Here is a 19,197-nt window from a genome sequence, read left to right as displayed (position 1 = left end):
GCGTTCAAGTATCCGGGGTTTGTTTTGGAGCGGGGCCCTGTTTCTCGGTTCTCGCCGCGCACAGGGGAGCTTCGGAGGAGCCCAGGTGGATATCTGGGATCTGAGGATCAGATCAGATCAATCAATCTCGGGGGATAGACGCTCGAAATAGCATTGCGGGCGTATCCCGAGCCTGTGGTTGGCCTTCTGTTGACGAGCCGCTTCAGCCACGCGCAACGCAAGGGCGGAGCTGGATCTTCTCCTCCAAAGAACATCCTGACGAGCCGCGCTGGTGGAGCGTCGCAGCCGAGAGATGTTCATGTCCGTCATCCGAGCGTCCCACCTTTGCCTCTTAGTCTTTTTCATGAAAAGTCTGAAGACTACTACTAAGAACATCCTGCACCGCCACGTCTGTTCCCCCGGAGGAGTGGGGATGCGATATCCTGAGCTCCCGCCTGTATCGACATCCTTACAAGGCTTGGTGTCGCCCTAACGCCCTACTATCGAGCGCCCTGGACTACCTCGCTGGTTATTTATTTCCCGTGCTCCTCCTCTGGAGAGGTGGATGTGGCAGAATTTATAAACAATCGCTAGTCTGGTCTCGCTCCCAACGGCTATCGACCTGGAAACACAATAGTGGTGCATCGAGAGCAAGTAGTAGACACACTGCAGCAAGGACCTGCCATGTATTGAAATCACTATTTACTGCATCGACTGGAAGGCTGCCAGTTTGGTTTGTTTCTGCCTCCAGTCGCTATGGAAAAGCAGCACGGCAACAGAGAGAGGACACGTGGAAGCAGGGCGTCTCATAGAGACGCACGCCGTGCTGCAGACATTCCAGTAGATATATCTATATATACCTATATATATATTCTCATAGCGCATGCAATATATGCATCATCACCAATATATTATGTCGAGGCAGGACGAGCACGGACAAGACGCGCTAAACCGCTTTGGGCGAGCGCCGCTGTCCGCCCCAACGGACATCGACCGTCGACAAGGACAGCTTTCGGTCTCTCTGCTCAGCGATGCTCCCTCGATCCTCCTGTCCACCATGTCTGGATCGACGATGCCCATCTCCGTCGACCCGGTGGCCTTGGTGACCACAGAATGCATCACGGTCACGTCCGCCATGCGCAAGCATGCGCGGTGGGCGCACTCCTCCGTCTCCGCTATCCTGGGCGGGAGCGCAGCTTCGAGGGTCTATGACCGCGATACCTCTGCGCCCCCGAGCCCTCGAAACGGCACGAAGGGATCCCCGTCCAAGGCCGGTCCGGCCACCGTCGACGGAGATCATGCACTGGCAAACCGGTGGGGTTTGCGGGGGAAGAAAGGCAAGAGCATGCAGGATAATCCCCTGATGTCCGCATTTACACGCCTGCGGAGCGAGCTGAAAGGTTGCAAGGATATCCGGACCTTTGACACTCCAGCGCTGCTGCACCCTTTTCTGCAGGTCATCCGTTCCTCGTCCACGTCCGCCCCGATTACGTCCCTGGCGCTGATCGCCATCACCAAGTTCTTCGCCTACAACATCATCAACCGGGACTCGCCAAGGCTCTCCATGGCCATGCAGTTGCTGTCGGCTGCGATCACCCATTGTCGATTCGAGGCTAGTGATACGGCCGCCGATGAGATCGTGCTGTTGAGAATCCTGAAACTGATGGAGGGAATGCTGTCGCGGCCGGAGGGCGAGCTCCTGGGGGACGAGAGCGTCTGTGAGATGATGGAGACTGGTCTCAGCATGTGCTGTCAAGTCCGGTTGTCAGAGGTGCTCCGGAGATCAGCGGAAATGGCCATGGTCAACATGTGTCAGGTCATCTTCATGAGACTCTCGCGCCTGGATGAGGACGCGGGACCGGGCTCCGAGCCTTTGGAGAAGAAAGAGGTGGACGAGGAAGCTTCCAGTTTCAAGATGGACCCGTCTGTCGATGGAAATACCGTGAGGTCGCAACATCCGTCCGCGCTGGGCTCCGATACGTCTCCTCCGGAGAAGGATCGTCGCAGCGGAGAAGTGACGACGCCTGAGCCAACGACTAATGGCAATGCGGCAGCAGCCCCTCCTGATCCGCAAGACGACACGACCGCTGAAGTGAAACCTTACTCGTTGCCTTCGATCCGGGAGTTGTTTCGCGTTCTGGTCGATCTCTTGGACCCCCACAATCGTCAACACACAGATGCCATGAGAGTCATGGCATTGAGAATAATCGATGTGGCTCTTGAGGTGGCCGGTCCTTCTATTGCGAGGAACCCCAGCCTCGCAGTATTGGCCGAAGATGACCTCTGCAGGCATCTGTTCCAGCTGGTCCGATCTGACAATATGGCTATTCTGACCGGGTCCTTGAGGGTAGCCGGGACGCTGTTGTCGACGTGCCGTAGAGTGCTGAAGCTTCAACAGGAGCTATACCTATCATATCTAGTTGCCTGTCTTCACCCTCGAGTGGAGATACCGAGGGAGCCTGGCATCGACCCATCACTCTACGAGGGCGTACCACAGGCGCCGAAATTGGTAAAGCCACCTCCGTCGCAGACAAGCAGCGGGAGGTCTACTCCAGTCCCTGTGAAGGATCGACAGAAACTGGGGATGGAAGGTGGCTCTCGGAAACCTGAGGCCCGGGAGGAGATGGTGGAGAGTATAGGGCTTCTGGCCCGGATACCAAGCTTCATGGTTGAACTCTTTGTCAACTATGATTGCGAGGTAGACAGGGCGGACCTCTGCGAAGATATGGTCGGTCTACTTTCTCGTAATGCTTTCCCTGATTCAGCGACATGGAGCACAACAAATGTGCCTCCTCTGTGTCTTGACGCTCTTTTGGGCTACGTCCAATTCATAGCGGACAGGCTGGATGAGGAGCCAAAATATGAAGGTTTTCCCCATCCGGAGCAGCTGAGAAGACAGCGGGAAAAGAAGAAGATCATTATTAGGGGTGCCGCAAAGTTTAACGAAGACCCGAAAGCCGGGATCTCTTATCTTGCGTCGCAAGGCATCATTGAGAACCCCGACGACCCAGCGCTAGTTGCGCGGTTCCTGAAAGGGACATCGCGAATTTCCAAGAAGGTTCTTGGCGAGTTCATTTCGAAGCGGTCAAACGAAGAGTTGCTGGATGCTTTCGTTGACCTGTTTGACTTCTCGGGGAAGAATATCGTCGACGCCCTCAGAGAACTCCTTGGTTCTTTCCGTCTTCCTGGGGAAGCTCCTCTGATCGAACGGATTGTAACGACATTCTCCGAGAAATACATAACGAAGGCCCGACCCGAAAATGTTGCCGACAAGGATTCTCTCTTTGTTTTGACGTATGCAATCATCATGCTGAATACCGATCTTTACAACCCCAACGTCAAGGCGCAAAACCGGATGACGTACACGGATTTTGCTAGAAATCTGCGGGGTGTCAACGGCGGAAGCGACTTCGCACCCGAATTTCTCCAGGAGATCTATGACTCCATCAAGCAGAATGAGATCATTCTGCCCGATGAGCACGAGAACAAATCTGCGTTTGACTACGCCTGGAAGGAGATGCTGATCAAAACCGAAACTGCTGGAGAACTAGTGATTTGCGATACAAACATCTATGACGCGGAGATGTTTGAGGCCACCTGGAAGCCGGTTGTTGCGACACTATCGTACGTCTTTATGTCGGCGTCCGATGATGCGGTATATTCCAGGGTTGTCATGGGATTTGACCAATGCGCCCAGATAGCCGCGAAATACGGTTTAACTGAGGCCTTTGACCGTATAATCTATTGTCTCAGCCAGATCAGTACCCTTGCGACCGATACGCCACCAAACACGTCTCTGAACACCGAAGTCCAGGCAGGAAAGAAGAGCGTGATGGTGAGCGAGCTTGCCGTCAAGTTCGGCAGGGATTTCAGGGCGCAATTGGCCACCGTTGTGCTGTTCCGAGTATTAGCTGGCAACGAATGCGTTGTCCGACGTAGCTGGAAATATGTCATCCGAATCCTCCGCAACCTATTCATCAATTCTCTTATTCCGCCCTTCGATGGTAATTTCAACGCAGATCTCGATATTCCTCCGATCCCGCTCCAGCCGCCGTCCCAAGTTGTAGAACGTGACGGGCGGAGTGGTGAAACTGGACTATTGTCTGCGTTCACCTCATATCTTTCAAGTTACGCCGCAGATGATCCTCCAGAGCCATCAGACGAAGAGCTCGACAATACTCTATGCACTGTTGACTGTGTCGCTGCATGCTCCACTGAGGAGATCTTGGCGAATATGAAGTATGTATCCGTCGTGCTTTTTCGATAATCGCTGGCACTAACTGCGTACACAGATCGCTTCCGCTTGAATCACTGACTGCATTGGTGGAGTCTTTGCTAGCAGAGTTGCCTGAAGAAGCACCGGCCGTTATTGTTGTGAAACCTGAGCGGTTGCCGCCTTCCAGGCCCTCCTCGAGTGCCAAAGCTGATCCCAACAGACCGAACTACGATCCTGCTATGGTCTACGTTCTTGAACTGGCGACTGTTCTGGCTTTGCGGGATGCAAAAACGACAGAGGCGCTAGGCGAGACCCTGGCCGGTGCGTTGCAAGGCCTCATTCGAAGTGCAAGAGCACTTCATCCTTTGGTGACGTCTCGAGTTGTATCATATCTCCTGAATGCGTTACGTTTGAGTTATGTGAGTCTTTCGGCCTTCACGTTCGTTACTAGGTAGCTGACTCTGGTTAGGAACGCATGCGCGTCCCTGTCGTTCTGCATGGCATGTCTAGTTTTGATCAAGATATTTTGGAAAGTTCAGCTGTGCCACTTGCCAAAGGGCTCTCGCGATGTATCGCAGGCGCTGGCCCATTGAGGAGTGAAATTACTATTTCCCCGGATTTCTGGTCCATACTACAGCGATTGCACCAGCATGAGGAGTCTGCTCCCATAGTCTTCGAGCTCCTTCAAAACATTGTGGACTCAACACCGCCAACGATCACCGCGGACAACTACGAAGTCGCTGTAAGTCTTGCCAACGACTTTGCCAGCGCGGGCAGCGTAGGCTCTATCGAGGAACGGCAGAGAGACGCTCTAGCTCGACGAACAAAGGGCGCTGTCAAACCACTGAAAATCAGGTATGGACATTTTCCTCTGAACCTTTTTTCTTCGTCAACCCATTTCTTACACACAAAAACAGCGAAAATCAAACAGTGGCCCGCGGTGTGAAGGCGATAGGCATCATTTACCAGATGACCAACCGTGTCCCTGCGCTTATTCAGCAGTCACACCTCGAGAAGAGCGAAGGTCAGTAGAAACGTTGGATTTTTGGTGTTATGGTTCGAGCTGACTTCTCTTAGCTTGGGCTGCTTATTGGTCACCTATCTTCCATTCCTTGACTACGCAGTGCATCAACCCCTGTCGTGACATTAGGCACCATGCCATATCGACTCTTCAGCGGACCCTCCTCTCACTAGAACTCGCTTCGACTGAGCATAAAGAGTGGAGTGCCATCTTCGACGAGGTGTTGTTCCCACTTATTCTGCGCCTGTTGAAACCAGAGATCTACCTCTCAGATCCACTGGGAATGAGTCAAACCCGCGTCCAGGCGGCAACGCTAGTCTGCAAGATCTTTCTGCGCTATCTAGACCAGCTGCCAGAGCGGGATGGAATGCTGGATCTATGGCTGAAGATTTTGGATGTCCTCGACAGGATGATGAACAGTGGGCAAGGAGACAGTCTTGTACGTACCATCTACTCTCCACACTCTTGGTCTTGTGAAAATCGCTTAACTAACACTATTTACAGGCGGAAGCAGTTCCAGAGAGCGTCAAAAATATCCTCCTCGTCATGGCGGACGGAGGCTACCTGGCACCGCCATCTCAGGATCCAAGCAAGGAGAAGATTTGGGTGGAAACCCGCAAGCGCTTGGACCGATTCGTCCCTGACCTCTTCACGGAGATATTCCCTGAGACGTCAAACGACAAACCCTCATTCGCTTCGTCTCTCCCAGTCCACAACGGTCGCAGCGACGAAAGCGACGATAACGAGAAGGCATCGGATACAGCCGTATCTGAAGAAAATACCCAGACAAAACCAAGTTCAGGCGATGTGGATTGATTGAAACATTATAGACTTGGTATTGATCATTTTCTGAACAGCGTCATTTCTTTTTTTTTTCTAGCACAGGGCGGTTTGTGTTGTTGTAGATATACTTTTTGCCTGCTGAAGGAGATGTCCTCTCTGAGGCCTGGTGGTAATGTGAAATGATGTTTGGGTTTGCTATCGAATCACCGTCATTGCATTGGGTTGTGCGAATCTGGGGAGCTTCTGCGCGTGGTGCGATATATTTCATCTAGCTTAGACTAGAGGTTGAATGGGATAAAATTTTTTCATAGAGCCTGTTTATCTTCTGGACTTGTTATGGGATTTTATATTTTTGATAGCCAGTCCCAGCCATGTTTCGCCAATAAGTGTACATAAAACTCGACTGGCGCTAAACGGCTAGCTAGTTACTGAGAATAGATCGTAATAGGTGCAGGCGAAAATATTAGATGGCACGGTACAACATGGTGGATAGGTCCAGCAAACCATTTAAAAATTGATGGTCGAGACTCGCGGGGTCGGGAGTGTAATCCAGAAGGGCGTCACATGATTGGCGTTTACAACAACATCTCACCCGCTTCTAAATCCAAGCTCCGAACCATATGATAATAATCCAGCTCACATGGACGCTCCAGACGATAGGGATATAAAGCTCCAGCGCGCCTCTGGCGACCTCATCAAGGAATTCGAGACGAGACTTCCCCCGCTGCTGTGGAAGTCACGGGCCCAGGATAATAATGGACGAGCTGGCAAAGTTCCGCATCGGTGGGTACAAGCCACCAGGACGGACAGGCTCATAAGTCTTGTAAGAATTAGTCCATTCTTTCTTTCTTTTTTTTGATTTTCTTTCTTCTCTTTTATCAGGTTAATATAGATTTGACTAACATTAAAACTATTCTTATTTCCGATCTGTCTATCATATAGCTAGAACCTTTCCAAGAATGGCCCCAACTTCTGGATCCGCATCTACAAAACTTCCTATCCCCCTTGGTCGACGCCTTCCTGGCGTATCTGGCCAAGTACCGCGAGCAATATGCCACGCGGATGAAGCTTCGCCCACAGCAAAAGCGGAACCACCAGCAGCAGCAACTGGGCACCCTCTACCCGCTGCCCCGGGCGATCAGTAAGATCCTGTACGTGTTCTGCAAAGTCCGCGGCGTCAAAGTCATCAGCCGGTTCTTGAACAACGAGCCCAAGTACCTGGAACTGATGCTGCGGGCCTTCATCGAGTGGGATGCCGTCGCGGCCGGTGATCCGATGGAGACGTCCACGAAGGGTACCGGTGTTGCGGTGCAGCCACTCATCTGGGAAGAGCGGTACGTGATGCTGATGTGGCTATCCCATTTGATGCTTGCTCCGTTCGATCTGGCGTCCATGTCGTCGGATGATATTCCCATACCGCATGATAATCTGGCGGTGCTTGGGGATGGGGCGTTGTCGCCCAAGACGCCGAGGGTTGCGGAGTCTATTTTGTCGGTGTCGTTGAAGTACGTCATCGCTCCGGGGAAGGAGAGAGAGGCTGCGACTCTGCTGCTGGCGAGACTGGCGTTGCGACGGGATATGCAGCGTCTGGGAATCTTGGATTTGCTGACGCGGTGGGCGTTCTCGGTTCTGCAGCCGAAACCCGGTAGCGAACTGCCTGCTGTTTATACGTGTATAGGGGTTCTGTCGTTCCTTGCGCGGTTGGGTACATCAGGGCAGGTTGAAGACCTGGCTCCTTTGGCAGTACCTCTCTTTGACCAGACTCTCTCTGTTGCACAGGGGACTTCGGGGATTAGTGAGGTCATAAGGTCTTCCGCATCGGCCAGGAAAATGATCATCAAGATCCTCCGGACGATAACGGTTCTAGTTTTGGCACTCGTCGAGAGAGGGGACGGACGCCTCTCGGATGACAAGGTTTCCTCCATCTTGGAAGAAGCCATTGATCATTTCCTCGTGTCGCTCGCGGATAAAGATACTCCTGTACGGTTTGCCGCAAGCAAAGCCCTCAGTATAGTCACCCTGAAACTGGATCCGGACATGGCTTCTGAGGTAATTGAGGCTGTTATTGGTTCTTTGGGCGAGAATATTCTCTACGAGAAGCGGGACGGCACTTTGGTGACGTCCTTCGAAGCGCAAAGGCTCGACATGAAGACGTTGAAACGCAACCTGAGCGCCGTCGATGCCCAGAGATGGCAGGGTCTAATCCTCACGCTTGCTCATCTTCTCTTCCGCCGTGCTCCTCCAACTCACCAGCTTCCTGAAGTTCTGCAACATCTGGTCTCTGGTCTGGATTTCGAGCAGAGATCTGCAACTGGAAGTTCCGTGGGAACTGGTGTCCGGGACGCCTCGTGTTTTGGTATATGGGCATTATCCCGGAAGTACACGACAAAGGAGCTGCTGGCTCTGAATATGCAGGAGATCAAAATACCCACCGATCGAGAAGAGACGAGCGTGGTGCAGATGCTTGCCGTGGAGCTTGTCTGCGCCGCTTGCGTTGACCCGTCGGGCAATATCCGACGAGGTGCATCGGCTGCTCTGCAAGAGTTGATCGGTCGACACCCGAACACGATTCTCGAAGGGATCCCGCTCGTGCAGGTTGTGGATTATCATGCAGTGGCACGGCGTTCACGAGCAATGATTGACGTCGCAAAGGGAGCCGCGGCTCTTGGGAAGATCTACTGGAGTCCGCTTGTGGACTCGTTGATGTATTGGAGAGGTATTGGTTCACCAGATGCGGAGTCTCGAAGGGTGGCGGCAACAGCGATAGGGGAGCTGAGCCTTCATAGGTCTTACGAGACGATCAAGGTCGTTCTACAACGGCTCCATCGGAGACTCCAGACTATTCCTCCAAATGATGTCGAGACGAGGCACGGCTGTCTTCTATCGATTGCTGCTACTGTGGATGCCTATATCAACCACCGAGAGAGCACAACTGATAACCAAGATCAGGCCGCGGTATCTGGAGTAGCAACTCAGGTTTCCGGTCTCTGGGAGATTTTTAACTCGTCGTTAGGTCCTAGCAAGGACGACCTTACGCTTCAAGCTTCCCGTCCAGAACTCACTGCTGAAGCATCGTCGCGCTTCATATCTTCCCTTTCCAGAGCTACCGTTTCTCGTGATGGAACATCTGCATGCCCTCCACCGTCTGAATCATTGCTCGAAAAGGCTCTTGATGTGCTTCTGCTCTCCGTATTTCGAGGAGAGGATGTTACAATCGAGGCATCATCTGAAGCTGCCTCGAACTTATTTCCTCTGCTGCCATTGCCCAAGCAAGAGGAGACAGTGCAAGGCTGGTTCTCCAACATCCACGCCAGCTGGAAGTCTGCCACTGGTCGCGGTCAGATTTCAGCGCTGGGGGCGGTCTTCCAGCGACTTCCGGTGGACAGCGATGGCAGGAAATTTATTATCGAGGAGTTGCTCCGTTGCACGGGTGAAGAGGAGCTAATTGAGAAACGAGTCTCTGCTGTCAGGTGCCTGGCCACGGGGGTTCTGCCGCAAATAGGTATGTTATGATCCTACTATAGCGATGATTACAGAAATCTAAGAGTCTGTAAGATGTGACAGACACCATTGCAGATCATTTCGTCCGCTTCCTGAACGACTACACAACGGACAGAAGAGGAGATATCGGATCTTTTGTACGAGTGGAAGCCATCCAAGCTGTCGAGACTATCCTCCAGAAAGTATCCCTCCTCGAGGGACGACCGGACTATATTGAAAGTCTTGTTGGTTGCTTGTGCAGACTAGCTGCTGAGAAGCTCGACAAAGTGAGATTGCAGGGTTGGCTTGCTTTGCAGAAGTTTTGGGAATCGGCAGCGGACTTTCCACCACTGCAGAGGTAGGACGCGTCTCTTTTTCATTGTACTAATAGGCGTGTTTGTTAATCCAATACTAACTCGAGTAGGAGATACGAGCATTTCAGCGAGGTATCATCCTCGAATTACTTCCGTCAGCTCCTTGAATTACTACAGGTGGACTGGCTCCGGTTACCACTGATCCAGGGCCTTGTTACCTCTGCGAGCGCAGGAACTGAAGGATTGATCCGGGCGTCCCGTTCAGCCTTGGTGGAATATATAAACGGGCATAATAAAGAGCAACAGCAGGCAGTCGTTGTCAAGTTACTTCAAGACCTGCTCGTCATCTTAGACAGGAATCTACAGGACGACCGTTACGCGATCCCGGCCATGGAGATATTGAGTTTCTTGCTTGATAGCTGCTTCTGTCCGTCAAGTGACACCCCCGAACCGAGGTAAGATCCGAATCATTGAGATTTGTTCATTCATGGAACCAGAATGATTCGCGCTAAACGGTTATCGCTCTTGACCCAGTCTCCGTAAACTGTTCGTGGTGGTCCAAAAAGCACACTACAAGTCTTCAAACATGCCGAGACTCGAGGCTGCTATCAAGATCTACGCATCGCTATCGAGAATCGAATCGCTCAGGGCGGACGTAATGAAGAAACTGACGAGCATGCTCCTGCATCCATACCCGAAGGTACGCTCTTTAATTCTCCTTAGTTTGTTTGTAGCCTTGCACCAGAGTTTTTACTGACTAGATTTTTGCACAGATCCGGGCGTCTGTTGCCGATTATCTGTTCATGGAGACAGGGTCCCAAATTGTTAAGGAGGAAGACTGGGCGATGCAGCCGAAGCAGCTCAAGAGTAGTGTTGAGAGCTTGAGGGTGGCTTTGGTTCAGTAGATAAATGCTTAAGTTTTAATGTTGATAGTAGACATAGAGAATAAGAATACATTCGCAGTATGGTATAGAAAAAGGTCAAAAATATCAGGGGGATGATGTCCAGATGTAAAAAAATAAAAAGAACTTTTGCTTGATCTAGCAGTCAGCAGTGGCAGGAAAAAAGCAATGATAACAATGCATCATCCGCGAATCGAACGCGGGCCTCATCGATGGCAACGATGAATTCTACCACTAGACCAATGATGCTTGTTTGTTGTATGGCTTAGCGCCTTCGCATATCAGTCAGCCCCTCGGCCCAGTCCCCAGACTTTCCTCCGACGCACGCCCTCTTAAGATAGGTGAGTGGCTACAGAACATTTCATGCTCTGAGCGATAGCAATTCGGATAACAGAGTTCAGTTCGCAACACTCGCAACCATGGCAGCTCTAGCTGCACCTAACTCGGGGATTCCGCCGAATCCTACGTACGTTTTATCCCTCCCCCTTTCTTTTGAGTGAGAATCTCAGAGCTAACGCCATTGTCTGTTCGCAGGGTCTATGTTTGTATCCCTACCCTACCTATCTCTCTCCTTCCCTCTTACCCCGCCTTTCGACCTTCGAAGCATTGTCGCACACATACATAAAGTACAGACATACTAACCGTGAACGAAAACCCAAAACAGGTCCGTAACCTCGAAGAGCGCGTCAAGATCGACCAGCTCAAGACGGCCCTGAACGAGATCTTCTCCGAGTATGGCTCCATCCTCGAGATCGTGGCCAAGACGAACCTCCGCGCCAAGGGCCAGGCGTTTATCGTCTTCGACAACGTCGAGTCGGCGACGCGCGCGATAGAGGAGGTCAACGGGTTCGAGCTGTTCGACAAGCCGATGGTGCTGGACTATGCGAAGACGAGGAGCGACGCTACGGTGCTGAGGGAGGGGGGACCGGAGGAGTTGGAGGTGCATAAGCGGAGGAGGTTGGCTGAGAAAGGTGTGTTTCCACCAGTCAGTTTTTTTTCTCTTCTTTCTATGGGACGTGAGGGATGATATGCTAACTCTTCTTTCTTTCCTTCTAGAACGGAGACAAGCCCAAGAAGCCCTCGAGGCGCAGAAGAAACTCAAGCGTCCCGCCGGCGCAGCCGGAGGCGTCGACATCGCCAACCGTCCAGCCAAAGCCGCAAAGGGAGCCGGTCTCAAGTCCACCCAGGCCGCCGCCGCCCCCGTCATCCCGGACGAGTACCTCCCGCCGAACAAGATCCTGTTCTTGCGAGATCTGCCCGACAACGCGGACCAGGAGAGCCTCACCGCCGTGTTTGGCCGCTTCGAGGGGTTCAAGGAAGTTCGTTTGGTGCCTGGACGCAAGGGGATCGCATTCGTCGAGTACGAGAACGAGACGGGAGCGATCAGTGCGAAGGAGGCTACGTCGGGGATGCCCATGGGAGACAATGCCAGGCCTATCCGGGTTACCTACCAGAGGCAATGAGATGGTCCTTCTATACCCCCTTTTCCTTCGCACTTTGTGTTGTCTGTGTATGTGCGTGTGTCTCTACGGCTTGTTCTGGCGTTTGGAGGTTCTTTATATTATATTTTACTGTCTAAACTTCAATTCAGTTGGACTTGGAGAATGCTGACGGAGACTGTTGCAACATTTCGCTGCTAGCAAGCTTGCCATTTGCCGGATAGGAACCAAGTACTGTGCAAAAGAATCTGAAAAGCAAAGTGGGATAAAGAGTTTGCGACAAGTTTGTGCCAGCACATGTACAGTAGTCTTCGATCGAATAATCGCACAAAGTTTAGAATATAACGTCTTGATCTTGGTGCTCCCCGAGGATGTCAGCGGCATGTGTGGTCGCCTGCGCACCTGGGCCGGCCGCTTTGCCAGCCTCCTGCTCCCGCTTGCCGAGAATCTCGGCATCCTGAGCAGCGGTATCTCGCTGTTTCTTGTTAGAGACTTTCTTGAGTCGGTAGAATTCTTCTCTGTCAAGTTCATCGAGCTCAGAGTTGATGTCTTGAGGCGGGTTAGCTAAGAGTCAGTACAGCAATGGGATGGAGTGCACAAACATTTGATGGTGTTCTCAGTCCGGGGGATAATGACATGTTCACTGTTTATAACAAAGTTATGTAAGTATTGTATCCATCCGAAAACGAGGATCGTCATGGCAGCTTCTTACATGGCATTAACTGCGAGCAAAGTAGATTAGTAAGCATCCAATCGCAAATGGATCAGGGACATACCTCTTCGGTTGACGACCTTGATAACTTCGTCCAAAATGACAAAAGCCGTCTGGAAAGAAACGGATTAGATAGAGTACGGCAAAGCAGACAATGCAAGCTGTCCCTACCTGCAAGCTCGCAAGCTCAACCAGTGTTTCCACTGCTCGAGCGTAGGTCTCACGACAGCGCTGTACTTGCTGACCTCCCTTTCCGAGACCAGTCAATCCAAAGTCGTTAATGCCCTCTGCGGTGTAGCTCTCAAACTGGGGCAGAAAGACACCAGACACGTTCTCCTGTTTCGTCCTCACGCGGAATCGAGCTTGCTTGGCGGACTCCTGGACCTGATAACCGATGTCTCCACCGACAGCGTAGGTCACCTCTGCCAGCGAGAACGCAGCAATCTGCATAACACGTCCCATCTTCCGCTTGGCCTCATCGATACGTCTGGTAATCTCTGGTTCCTGGGATCAGCCCCTAGACTGCCGGGATACGTAATCTATAGTCGTGCCTACCGCGAAATCGTCTATAAACAACCATGTAAATCAGTGATAAGTTCGATAATCAGGCAGGGGAACATACTTCGTCAAAGCCTCACTCTTTCTCTTCAACAAGCTGTGGCCGGTCTCCGCGCCCTTCAACTTGCTCTTCATCAACCCTAACGACTGGCGAGTCGGGAAGACTGCCTCGCGACCCTAGATGGCATGCTGTCAACAAGCCTCGTATATTCATTGACGGCTTTGCAGGACACCTACCACAGCGCCCGACATGGCTGGTGTGTCGACTGCAACCGTTCAACCTCACAGGACAATGACCTGAAGCAGCAGAGCATAGCACGGCCAGCGCGGTCCCATGACGACAGGGCGATACACCGGAGCTTGGACCACGCGGGCCGGACCATCTCCGTATGCGGCATGGCAACGGTCACGTGCTAGGCGCCGCTTCATCTGTCTCCAACGGCGACTATTCCAGCGCGTCGAGAAGCATCTCCCGTTCCTGCGGCGCATACTCCTTGTGTTTGAGGTCGGTACTGGCCGTGCGAAGGCTGCAAAGCGCGCGACCTACTGGCGAGATGCCAGGGACTTTGTTGCCCCCGAGATCACACCGGCATCACGCGCAGATGGAGCGAACATCAGCCTCTGAGCCGGACCTTTATCTGATCGTGAGTACAATGGGCCCGATTCCGTGGAACCTGAGTCTGACTGAGCTTTCGCATAGTCGAACGAGGATACTATCTACGAGCAGGATATCCTCCGGGATCCAGGAAGCGTGAAGCCATGGCTCTCATATATCGAATACAAGCAGCAGCATGGAACGCTCTACGAGCAGGCATTTGTAAGTGAATTCGTCACACCGACTGTGTAATTTTGCTAACAATATATTCAAGGTCATGGAACGTGCTTGCAAGCAGCTTCCAAGGTCATATAAGCTCTGGAAGATGGTGCGTTACTACCCCGCTCGTTTTCACCGGACATTTCACATCCTGACCATCGCAGTACCTGGAATTCCGAATCAAGCATCTTCGAGGCCGGAACCCGTCCATCCATCGTGCGGAGTACCAGAAGGTCAATGCTCTCTTCGAACGGGCGCTGATACTGCTGAACAAGATGCCGCGGATATGGGAGATGTACCTTTCGTTCCTTCTCGAGCAGCCGCTCGTGACACAGACCAGGCGGACTTTCGACCGTGCGCTCCGAGCGCTCCCGATTACCCAGCACAACCGCATCTGGAAGCTGTACAAGGCGTTCGCGCGTTCCGTCTCTGGTGAAACCGCGGTGAAGATTTGGGGTCGGTACATGCAGATACATCCGGAGAATGCCGAAGAATATATCGAGCTCCTCGTTGAAACTGGTCATTATACGGAAGCCGTGAAGACGTATATGAGCATTCTCGACAACCCACGGTTCCAGTCGAAGGAGGGAAAGAGTCATTTTCAACTATGGACTGAGATGGTGGAATTGATCGTAAACAAGGCGAAGGAGATCGAAACTGGTGCCCACGTTGGAATAGACGTGGACTCCATAATTCGCAGTGGGATAGAGCGGTTTGCTGACCAGAGGGGGAAGCTCTGGGCCGGTCTCGCTACCTACTGGATTACAAAGGGCAACTTCGAGAAGGCCCGAGACGTTTTCGAGGAGGGAATCACCACAGTTATGACTGTTCGGGACTTTACCATGATTTTCGACTCTTACGTTGAATTTGAGGAGTCGATAATTGGCAGCCTGATGGATGCGGCAGCAGCTCGTGCCGACCAAGGCAAGGTTGACGAGGATGCGGATTTCGATCTTGATCTTCGTATGCTAAGATTCGAGCAACTTATGGACCGACGGCCCTTCCTCGTTAATGACGTGCTCCTGCGGCAGAATCCTAACAATGTTATCGAGTGGGAGAAGAGAGTCGCCTTATGGGGAGATAATAAAGCGGAGGTCGTCCAGACATATACGAACGCCATCGCTGCTATCAATCCCAAGAAGGCGCACGGAAAGTTCCACGAGCTTTGGGTGAATTACGCGAAGTTCTATGAAAAGGGCGGGGATCTAGACACAGCCAGAGTAATCATGGACAAGGCTGTCAAAGTTCCATTTAAATCTGTCAACGAGTTGGCGGAAACATGGTGCGAATGGGCCGAAATGGAGCTCCGAAATGAGAACTTCGACAGGGCTGTCGAGATCATGGCGAAGGCGACACAGGCCCCGAAGCGTTCTACAGTCGACTATTTCGACGAGTCTCTTACGCCCCAGCAGCGGGTCCACAAAAGCTGGAAGCTGTGGAGTTTCTATGTGGACCTTGTTGAGAGTGTGAGCAGCTTGGAAGAGACGAAGAAGATATATGAGAGAATATTCGAATTGCGCATCGCAACTCCGCAGACTGTTGTCAACTACGCCAATCTCTTGGAGGAAAATGGCTACTATGAGGAGTCGTTTAAGATTTACGAGCGGGGCCTGGATCTCTTTAGCTATCCGGTCGCGTTCGAACTTTGGAACCTTTACTTGACCAAAGCAGTTGACCGAAAGATTGGAATCGAGAGGTTGAGAGACCTCTTCGAGCAAGCCTTGGACGGTTGCCCTCCTAAGTTTGCCAAGGTTCTTTACTTGATGTATGGCAACCTGGAGGAGGAACGTGGGCTTGCACGGCATGCTATGAGGATATACGAGCGTGCCACTCGTGCGGTTTCCGACGAGGACAGATTCGAGATGTTCGACTTCTACATTACGAAGTCGGCGTCAAACTTCGGATTGACCTCGACGAGGCCCATCTACGAGCGCGCTATTGCAGCCTTGCCTGACAAGGAGGCCAAGGATATGTGTCTCAAGTTCGCAGAAATGGAAAGGAGACTTGGAGAGATCGATCGGGCTCGTGCCATCTATGGACATGCTTCCCAGTTCTGCGATCCCAGGACGAATGCCGAGTTCTGGCAGAAATGGGAAGCATTCGAAGTGCAGCATGGGAACGAAGACACTTTCAAGGAGATGCTCCGCATTAAGAGAAGTGTGCAAGCTCAGTACAAGTATGTGTTTGTCGCAGTAGTATTTCGTGGGTTTGGAATGAGACTAACCGGATTGCAGCACCGATGTCAACTTCATCGCCTCTCAGGCAATCGCACGTAGCCAACAACGCGCTCAGGAAGGTGGACAGGCACCGGAGGAGGCGGGTAAAGAACGGGCGGATGCTATGGCAGCTCTCGAGCGACAGGCTCGCGCTCCAGCGGGCTTTGTCCCTGCCAGCACTGGCCCTGAAGGAGGCAACCGTCCTCCGCCTGCCAGTCAACAGGCTCAACCTTCCGCTCCCCTCAACCCCGACGCTATCAATCTCGATGACGAAATGAATGCTGAAGAGGAATAGACGAGTGAGATCACCGAACTGCTATCTAGTGTCGCTCCTTTCAGCCTCTCACTCAACCGTTATCTACTGTTACCCGCCCATCTAACGCAACGTCACGCAATATCTCTGCCTGCTTTTCTTTTGTCCTGTTCTCTATTCCTTGGACTATATGCATTACTTTTGTCGATATAGACACGGCGTATCATTTATGAGCTCCCAATTCTTTTTCCTTTTTTGTTTTTCTCGCCAAACGAGCAAAATGAAATCGACATCTCTCTCCGAACGGTCCCTATATTCGTGTTCCAGTGACTGCGGACCCTGGAATATAGGCAGTAGACCCTTCACAGGTATCTGAGCCTGTTCTCCAACCGACTTTCCTTGAAATCTTAAAAAAAGCAAAAAGTGTAAGACTATGAAGCACCAATCTGTACAGTATAATGTATAATAGTAATGGTTGCGAGGTGATTTCGGTGAGTTAGCTGATCCTTGGTCTACATTCTTTTGTGTGTTTTCCTTAAATTGTTTCTCATCTTGAGGACATTCATTTCATTTCATCTCATATTGTTTGTAATATGAGCGAGTTCGAGTGGGATAGAAAAAGCAGACATCCCTTCAGGATTGAGGCAAAACCAAAATGTAAATAATCGATAAAAGCGAGTCAAGATGGTTCCTCCATATCCCCTCCCTCGCCTGACGTCGTAGCTGTGTTTCTGCCCTAGATGGCCAACAACAACTGAGGATCACATTACAATTAATTGCCTCAAGTAGCCGTCCACACCACACCTGTCCGTAAATCAAAGATGAACAGCGCGATTCCCCTTGGGTAAGTACCTAAAGGCAAGGTTGTGTGCTGCGCGAGGGGAGATGATCGTCCCTCCGATTCCCCTGCGGATTATGACGTCATGCAGCGACGCCTCTTTCTTACACCCACCCCTAAGAAACAAATCAGTATGCATTTCAACAATATACCTTAGACAGTCAAGGTAAAGAAAAACAGAATAATTCGAACCTTCTTCTTCAAAAGGGCATGGAATCTCGAATCGCGATCCTTCCCCTTGACATGTCCGTCTCGAGAGCTCGCGGTTGCGTAGATGCTGCCTTCGCGCTTCTGGAACCGTGAGGGGGGCACTTTGGCTGCGTCTGTTTATGCATTAGTACATTTTTTTTCATTATCGACAAGTTCCAAGAGGTTGTGGTTATTCAGAATATAGAAAGGAACCACATACCCCACTCCTTGCTCAACCTCCTATCGCGGGGTTGCGGGGGCGGAGAGAGGCTGCCCTCCGGTGGTGAACCGGAGCTGCTGCGGAGCTCATCTGCTACTGCTGTGGATTCAGGAGGGGATTTCGAGAAGGGGTCGCTGAAGATGGTGCTGGCGTCACCGCCGCTGCGGGTGTCTTCTTTCTTTGGGGTGTCGATTCCTGAGGGGTTTTCGTTAGCTACTGGCATGTTGAAGCTTCATAGAAAGTATGCTGTTATATTGTGCAGAAATAGTAGTAAGGGGTTATGTCGAAGATATGATTGTATAGCATATACAGAGACGAGACTAGGGTGGAAAAGAGATGAAACTGGAACAGCTACCTCGTAACGTACGTACCTTCGACTCGGGAGGCGAACTCCAGAGTGCGGGGATCAGAAGCAGCCATGAGGACGACGATAGTGACAATGACAGTGGTAGTCGTAGTGGTAGTATCAGAATGATTTGCAGTCGCTTGAAATATGGAGTCCTCAATCCAGTCCCTTTTATACTGTCAGGGAAGCTCTAATGTCAGATGATATACAGAAAGAGCAGAAGGAAAGCCAGCCCCGTCCGGGAGACGTTTACTTATTTACCTATCATCGTCATCATCTCCATCATCTCTCTTTGCCTTCCGAACATACTCCAGTCAAGTCCGAAGAAGGCCACAAGATCTTCTGACGCCTCGACTGACCTATTCGGACCGGACCTTACAACCCCCGTCCAACCACACATCGACCTGTCAGAAAACGACCGACCAGTGTCCGCTTCCCGGGGAAGCAGCGGGGGTCTGACCTGAAGACATGGATTGACTGGATGAGATTTCTCATCCCCAGGTCTGCTGTTAGCTAAGATATACCGGTGCCCCGGCAGGCTGGCAACCAGTCAGTGTCAGTCCCCCTTGTCTGCCTGAGAAGTGAGCCATACATACTGCAGCAAAGTTGAAGTTAAAAGTCCAGCCGGTCCCGAGGGTTGTTACCTCCGCCTTGTCACAGACCAAAGTATGAACCATGAATGTGGCGCACCGTACCATAGGGCGACCCAAGTGGGACAACGGATATGAAGACTCGGAACCTTAGATGCTGTGGACGTTTTCAGCTTCTGAGTGTATACGCCTCATACGTTAGGCGTATGCGGTGATACCAAGAGATCACCAGCCTCCGGGTGGCGTGCAAATGGCCACTGATAGCACATGATACCCCTTTTGTCCATCGGATGGGATCGCTCAAACCCGGACCATACGCCTTGTTTT

At 51.7% G+C, this 19,197-nt stretch overlaps 6 protein-coding genes and 1 non-coding gene across 7 annotated transcripts; 4 read left to right on the top strand and 3 right to left on the bottom strand.

Annotated features, from left to right (window-relative positions):
- Positions 1-892: 892 nt before the first annotated feature.
- On the top strand, positions 893-6,032 carry VTN00DRAFT_4300 (uncharacterized protein; the record flags this gene model as incomplete). The annotated part of the gene is made up of 6 exons (XM_069430714.1): positions 893-4,218; positions 4,272-4,614; positions 4,665-5,050; positions 5,113-5,219; positions 5,273-5,655; positions 5,721-6,032. 6 exons carry the CDS (start codon positions 893-895, stop codon positions 6,030-6,032), a joined length of 4,857 nt encoding a protein of 1,618 aa, XP_069289821.1.
- Positions 6,033-6,639: 607 nt separating this feature from the next.
- VTN00DRAFT_4299 (uncharacterized protein) lies at positions 6,640-10,698 on the top strand (the record flags this gene model as incomplete). The annotated part of the gene is made up of 6 exons (XM_069430711.1): positions 6,640-6,822; positions 6,942-9,501; positions 9,555-9,837; positions 9,904-10,248; positions 10,328-10,493; positions 10,567-10,698. 6 exons carry the CDS (start codon positions 6,640-6,642, stop codon positions 10,696-10,698), a joined length of 3,669 nt encoding a protein of 1,222 aa, XP_069289820.1.
- Positions 10,699-10,873: 175 nt separating this feature from the next.
- VTN00DRAFT_t60 lies at positions 10,874-10,944 on the bottom strand. The gene has a single exon. It is a non-coding gene; the product is annotated as a tRNA-Gly (tRNA).
- A 170-nt stretch (positions 10,945-11,114) lies between these two features.
- On the top strand, positions 11,115-12,158 carry VTN00DRAFT_4298 (uncharacterized protein; the record flags this gene model as incomplete). The annotated part of the gene is made up of 4 exons (XM_069430710.1): positions 11,115-11,161; positions 11,230-11,236; positions 11,360-11,666; positions 11,752-12,158. The coding sequence occupies 4 exons, from the start codon at positions 11,115-11,117 to the stop codon at positions 12,156-12,158; spliced, it is 768 nt and encodes a 255-aa protein (XP_069289819.1).
- A 310-nt stretch (positions 12,159-12,468) lies between these two features.
- Positions 12,469-13,656, bottom strand: VTN00DRAFT_4297 (uncharacterized protein; the record flags this gene model as incomplete). The annotated part of the gene is made up of 8 exons (XM_069430709.1): positions 12,469-12,683; positions 12,737-12,777; positions 12,847-12,856; positions 12,911-12,959; positions 13,018-13,343; positions 13,402-13,412; positions 13,469-13,581; positions 13,642-13,656. 8 exons carry the CDS (start codon positions 13,654-13,656, stop codon positions 12,469-12,471), a joined length of 780 nt encoding a protein of 259 aa, XP_069289818.1.
- Positions 13,657-13,793: 137 nt separating this feature from the next.
- VTN00DRAFT_4296 (uncharacterized protein) lies at positions 13,794-16,729 on the top strand (the record flags this gene model as incomplete). Its single annotated transcript, XM_069430708.1, has 5 exons — positions 13,794-14,048; positions 14,105-14,221; positions 14,274-14,327; positions 14,383-16,394; positions 16,453-16,729. The coding sequence occupies 5 exons, from the start codon at positions 13,794-13,796 to the stop codon at positions 16,727-16,729; spliced, it is 2,715 nt and encodes a 904-aa protein (XP_069289817.1).
- Positions 16,730-17,629: 900 nt separating this feature from the next.
- Positions 17,630-18,978, bottom strand: VTN00DRAFT_4295 (uncharacterized protein; the record flags this gene model as incomplete). Its single annotated transcript, XM_069430707.1, has 5 exons — positions 17,630-17,641; positions 17,718-17,848; positions 17,935-18,129; positions 18,306-18,456; positions 18,877-18,978. The coding sequence occupies 5 exons, from the start codon at positions 18,976-18,978 to the stop codon at positions 17,630-17,632; spliced, it is 591 nt and encodes a 196-aa protein (XP_069289816.1).
- Positions 18,979-19,197: the final 219 nt, after the last annotated feature.

The sequence above is a fragment of the Thermoascus crustaceus genome, assembly GCF_041956765.1.
Source record: "Thermoascus crustaceus strain CBS 181.67 unplaced genomic scaffold VTN00scaffold_2, whole genome shotgun sequence".
Taxonomy (NCBI): domain Eukaryota; kingdom Fungi; phylum Ascomycota; class Eurotiomycetes; order Eurotiales; family Thermoascaceae; genus Thermoascus; species Thermoascus crustaceus.
Note: the sequence above shows the minus strand (reverse complement) of the source record. Positions and strands in the feature narration are given on the sequence as shown.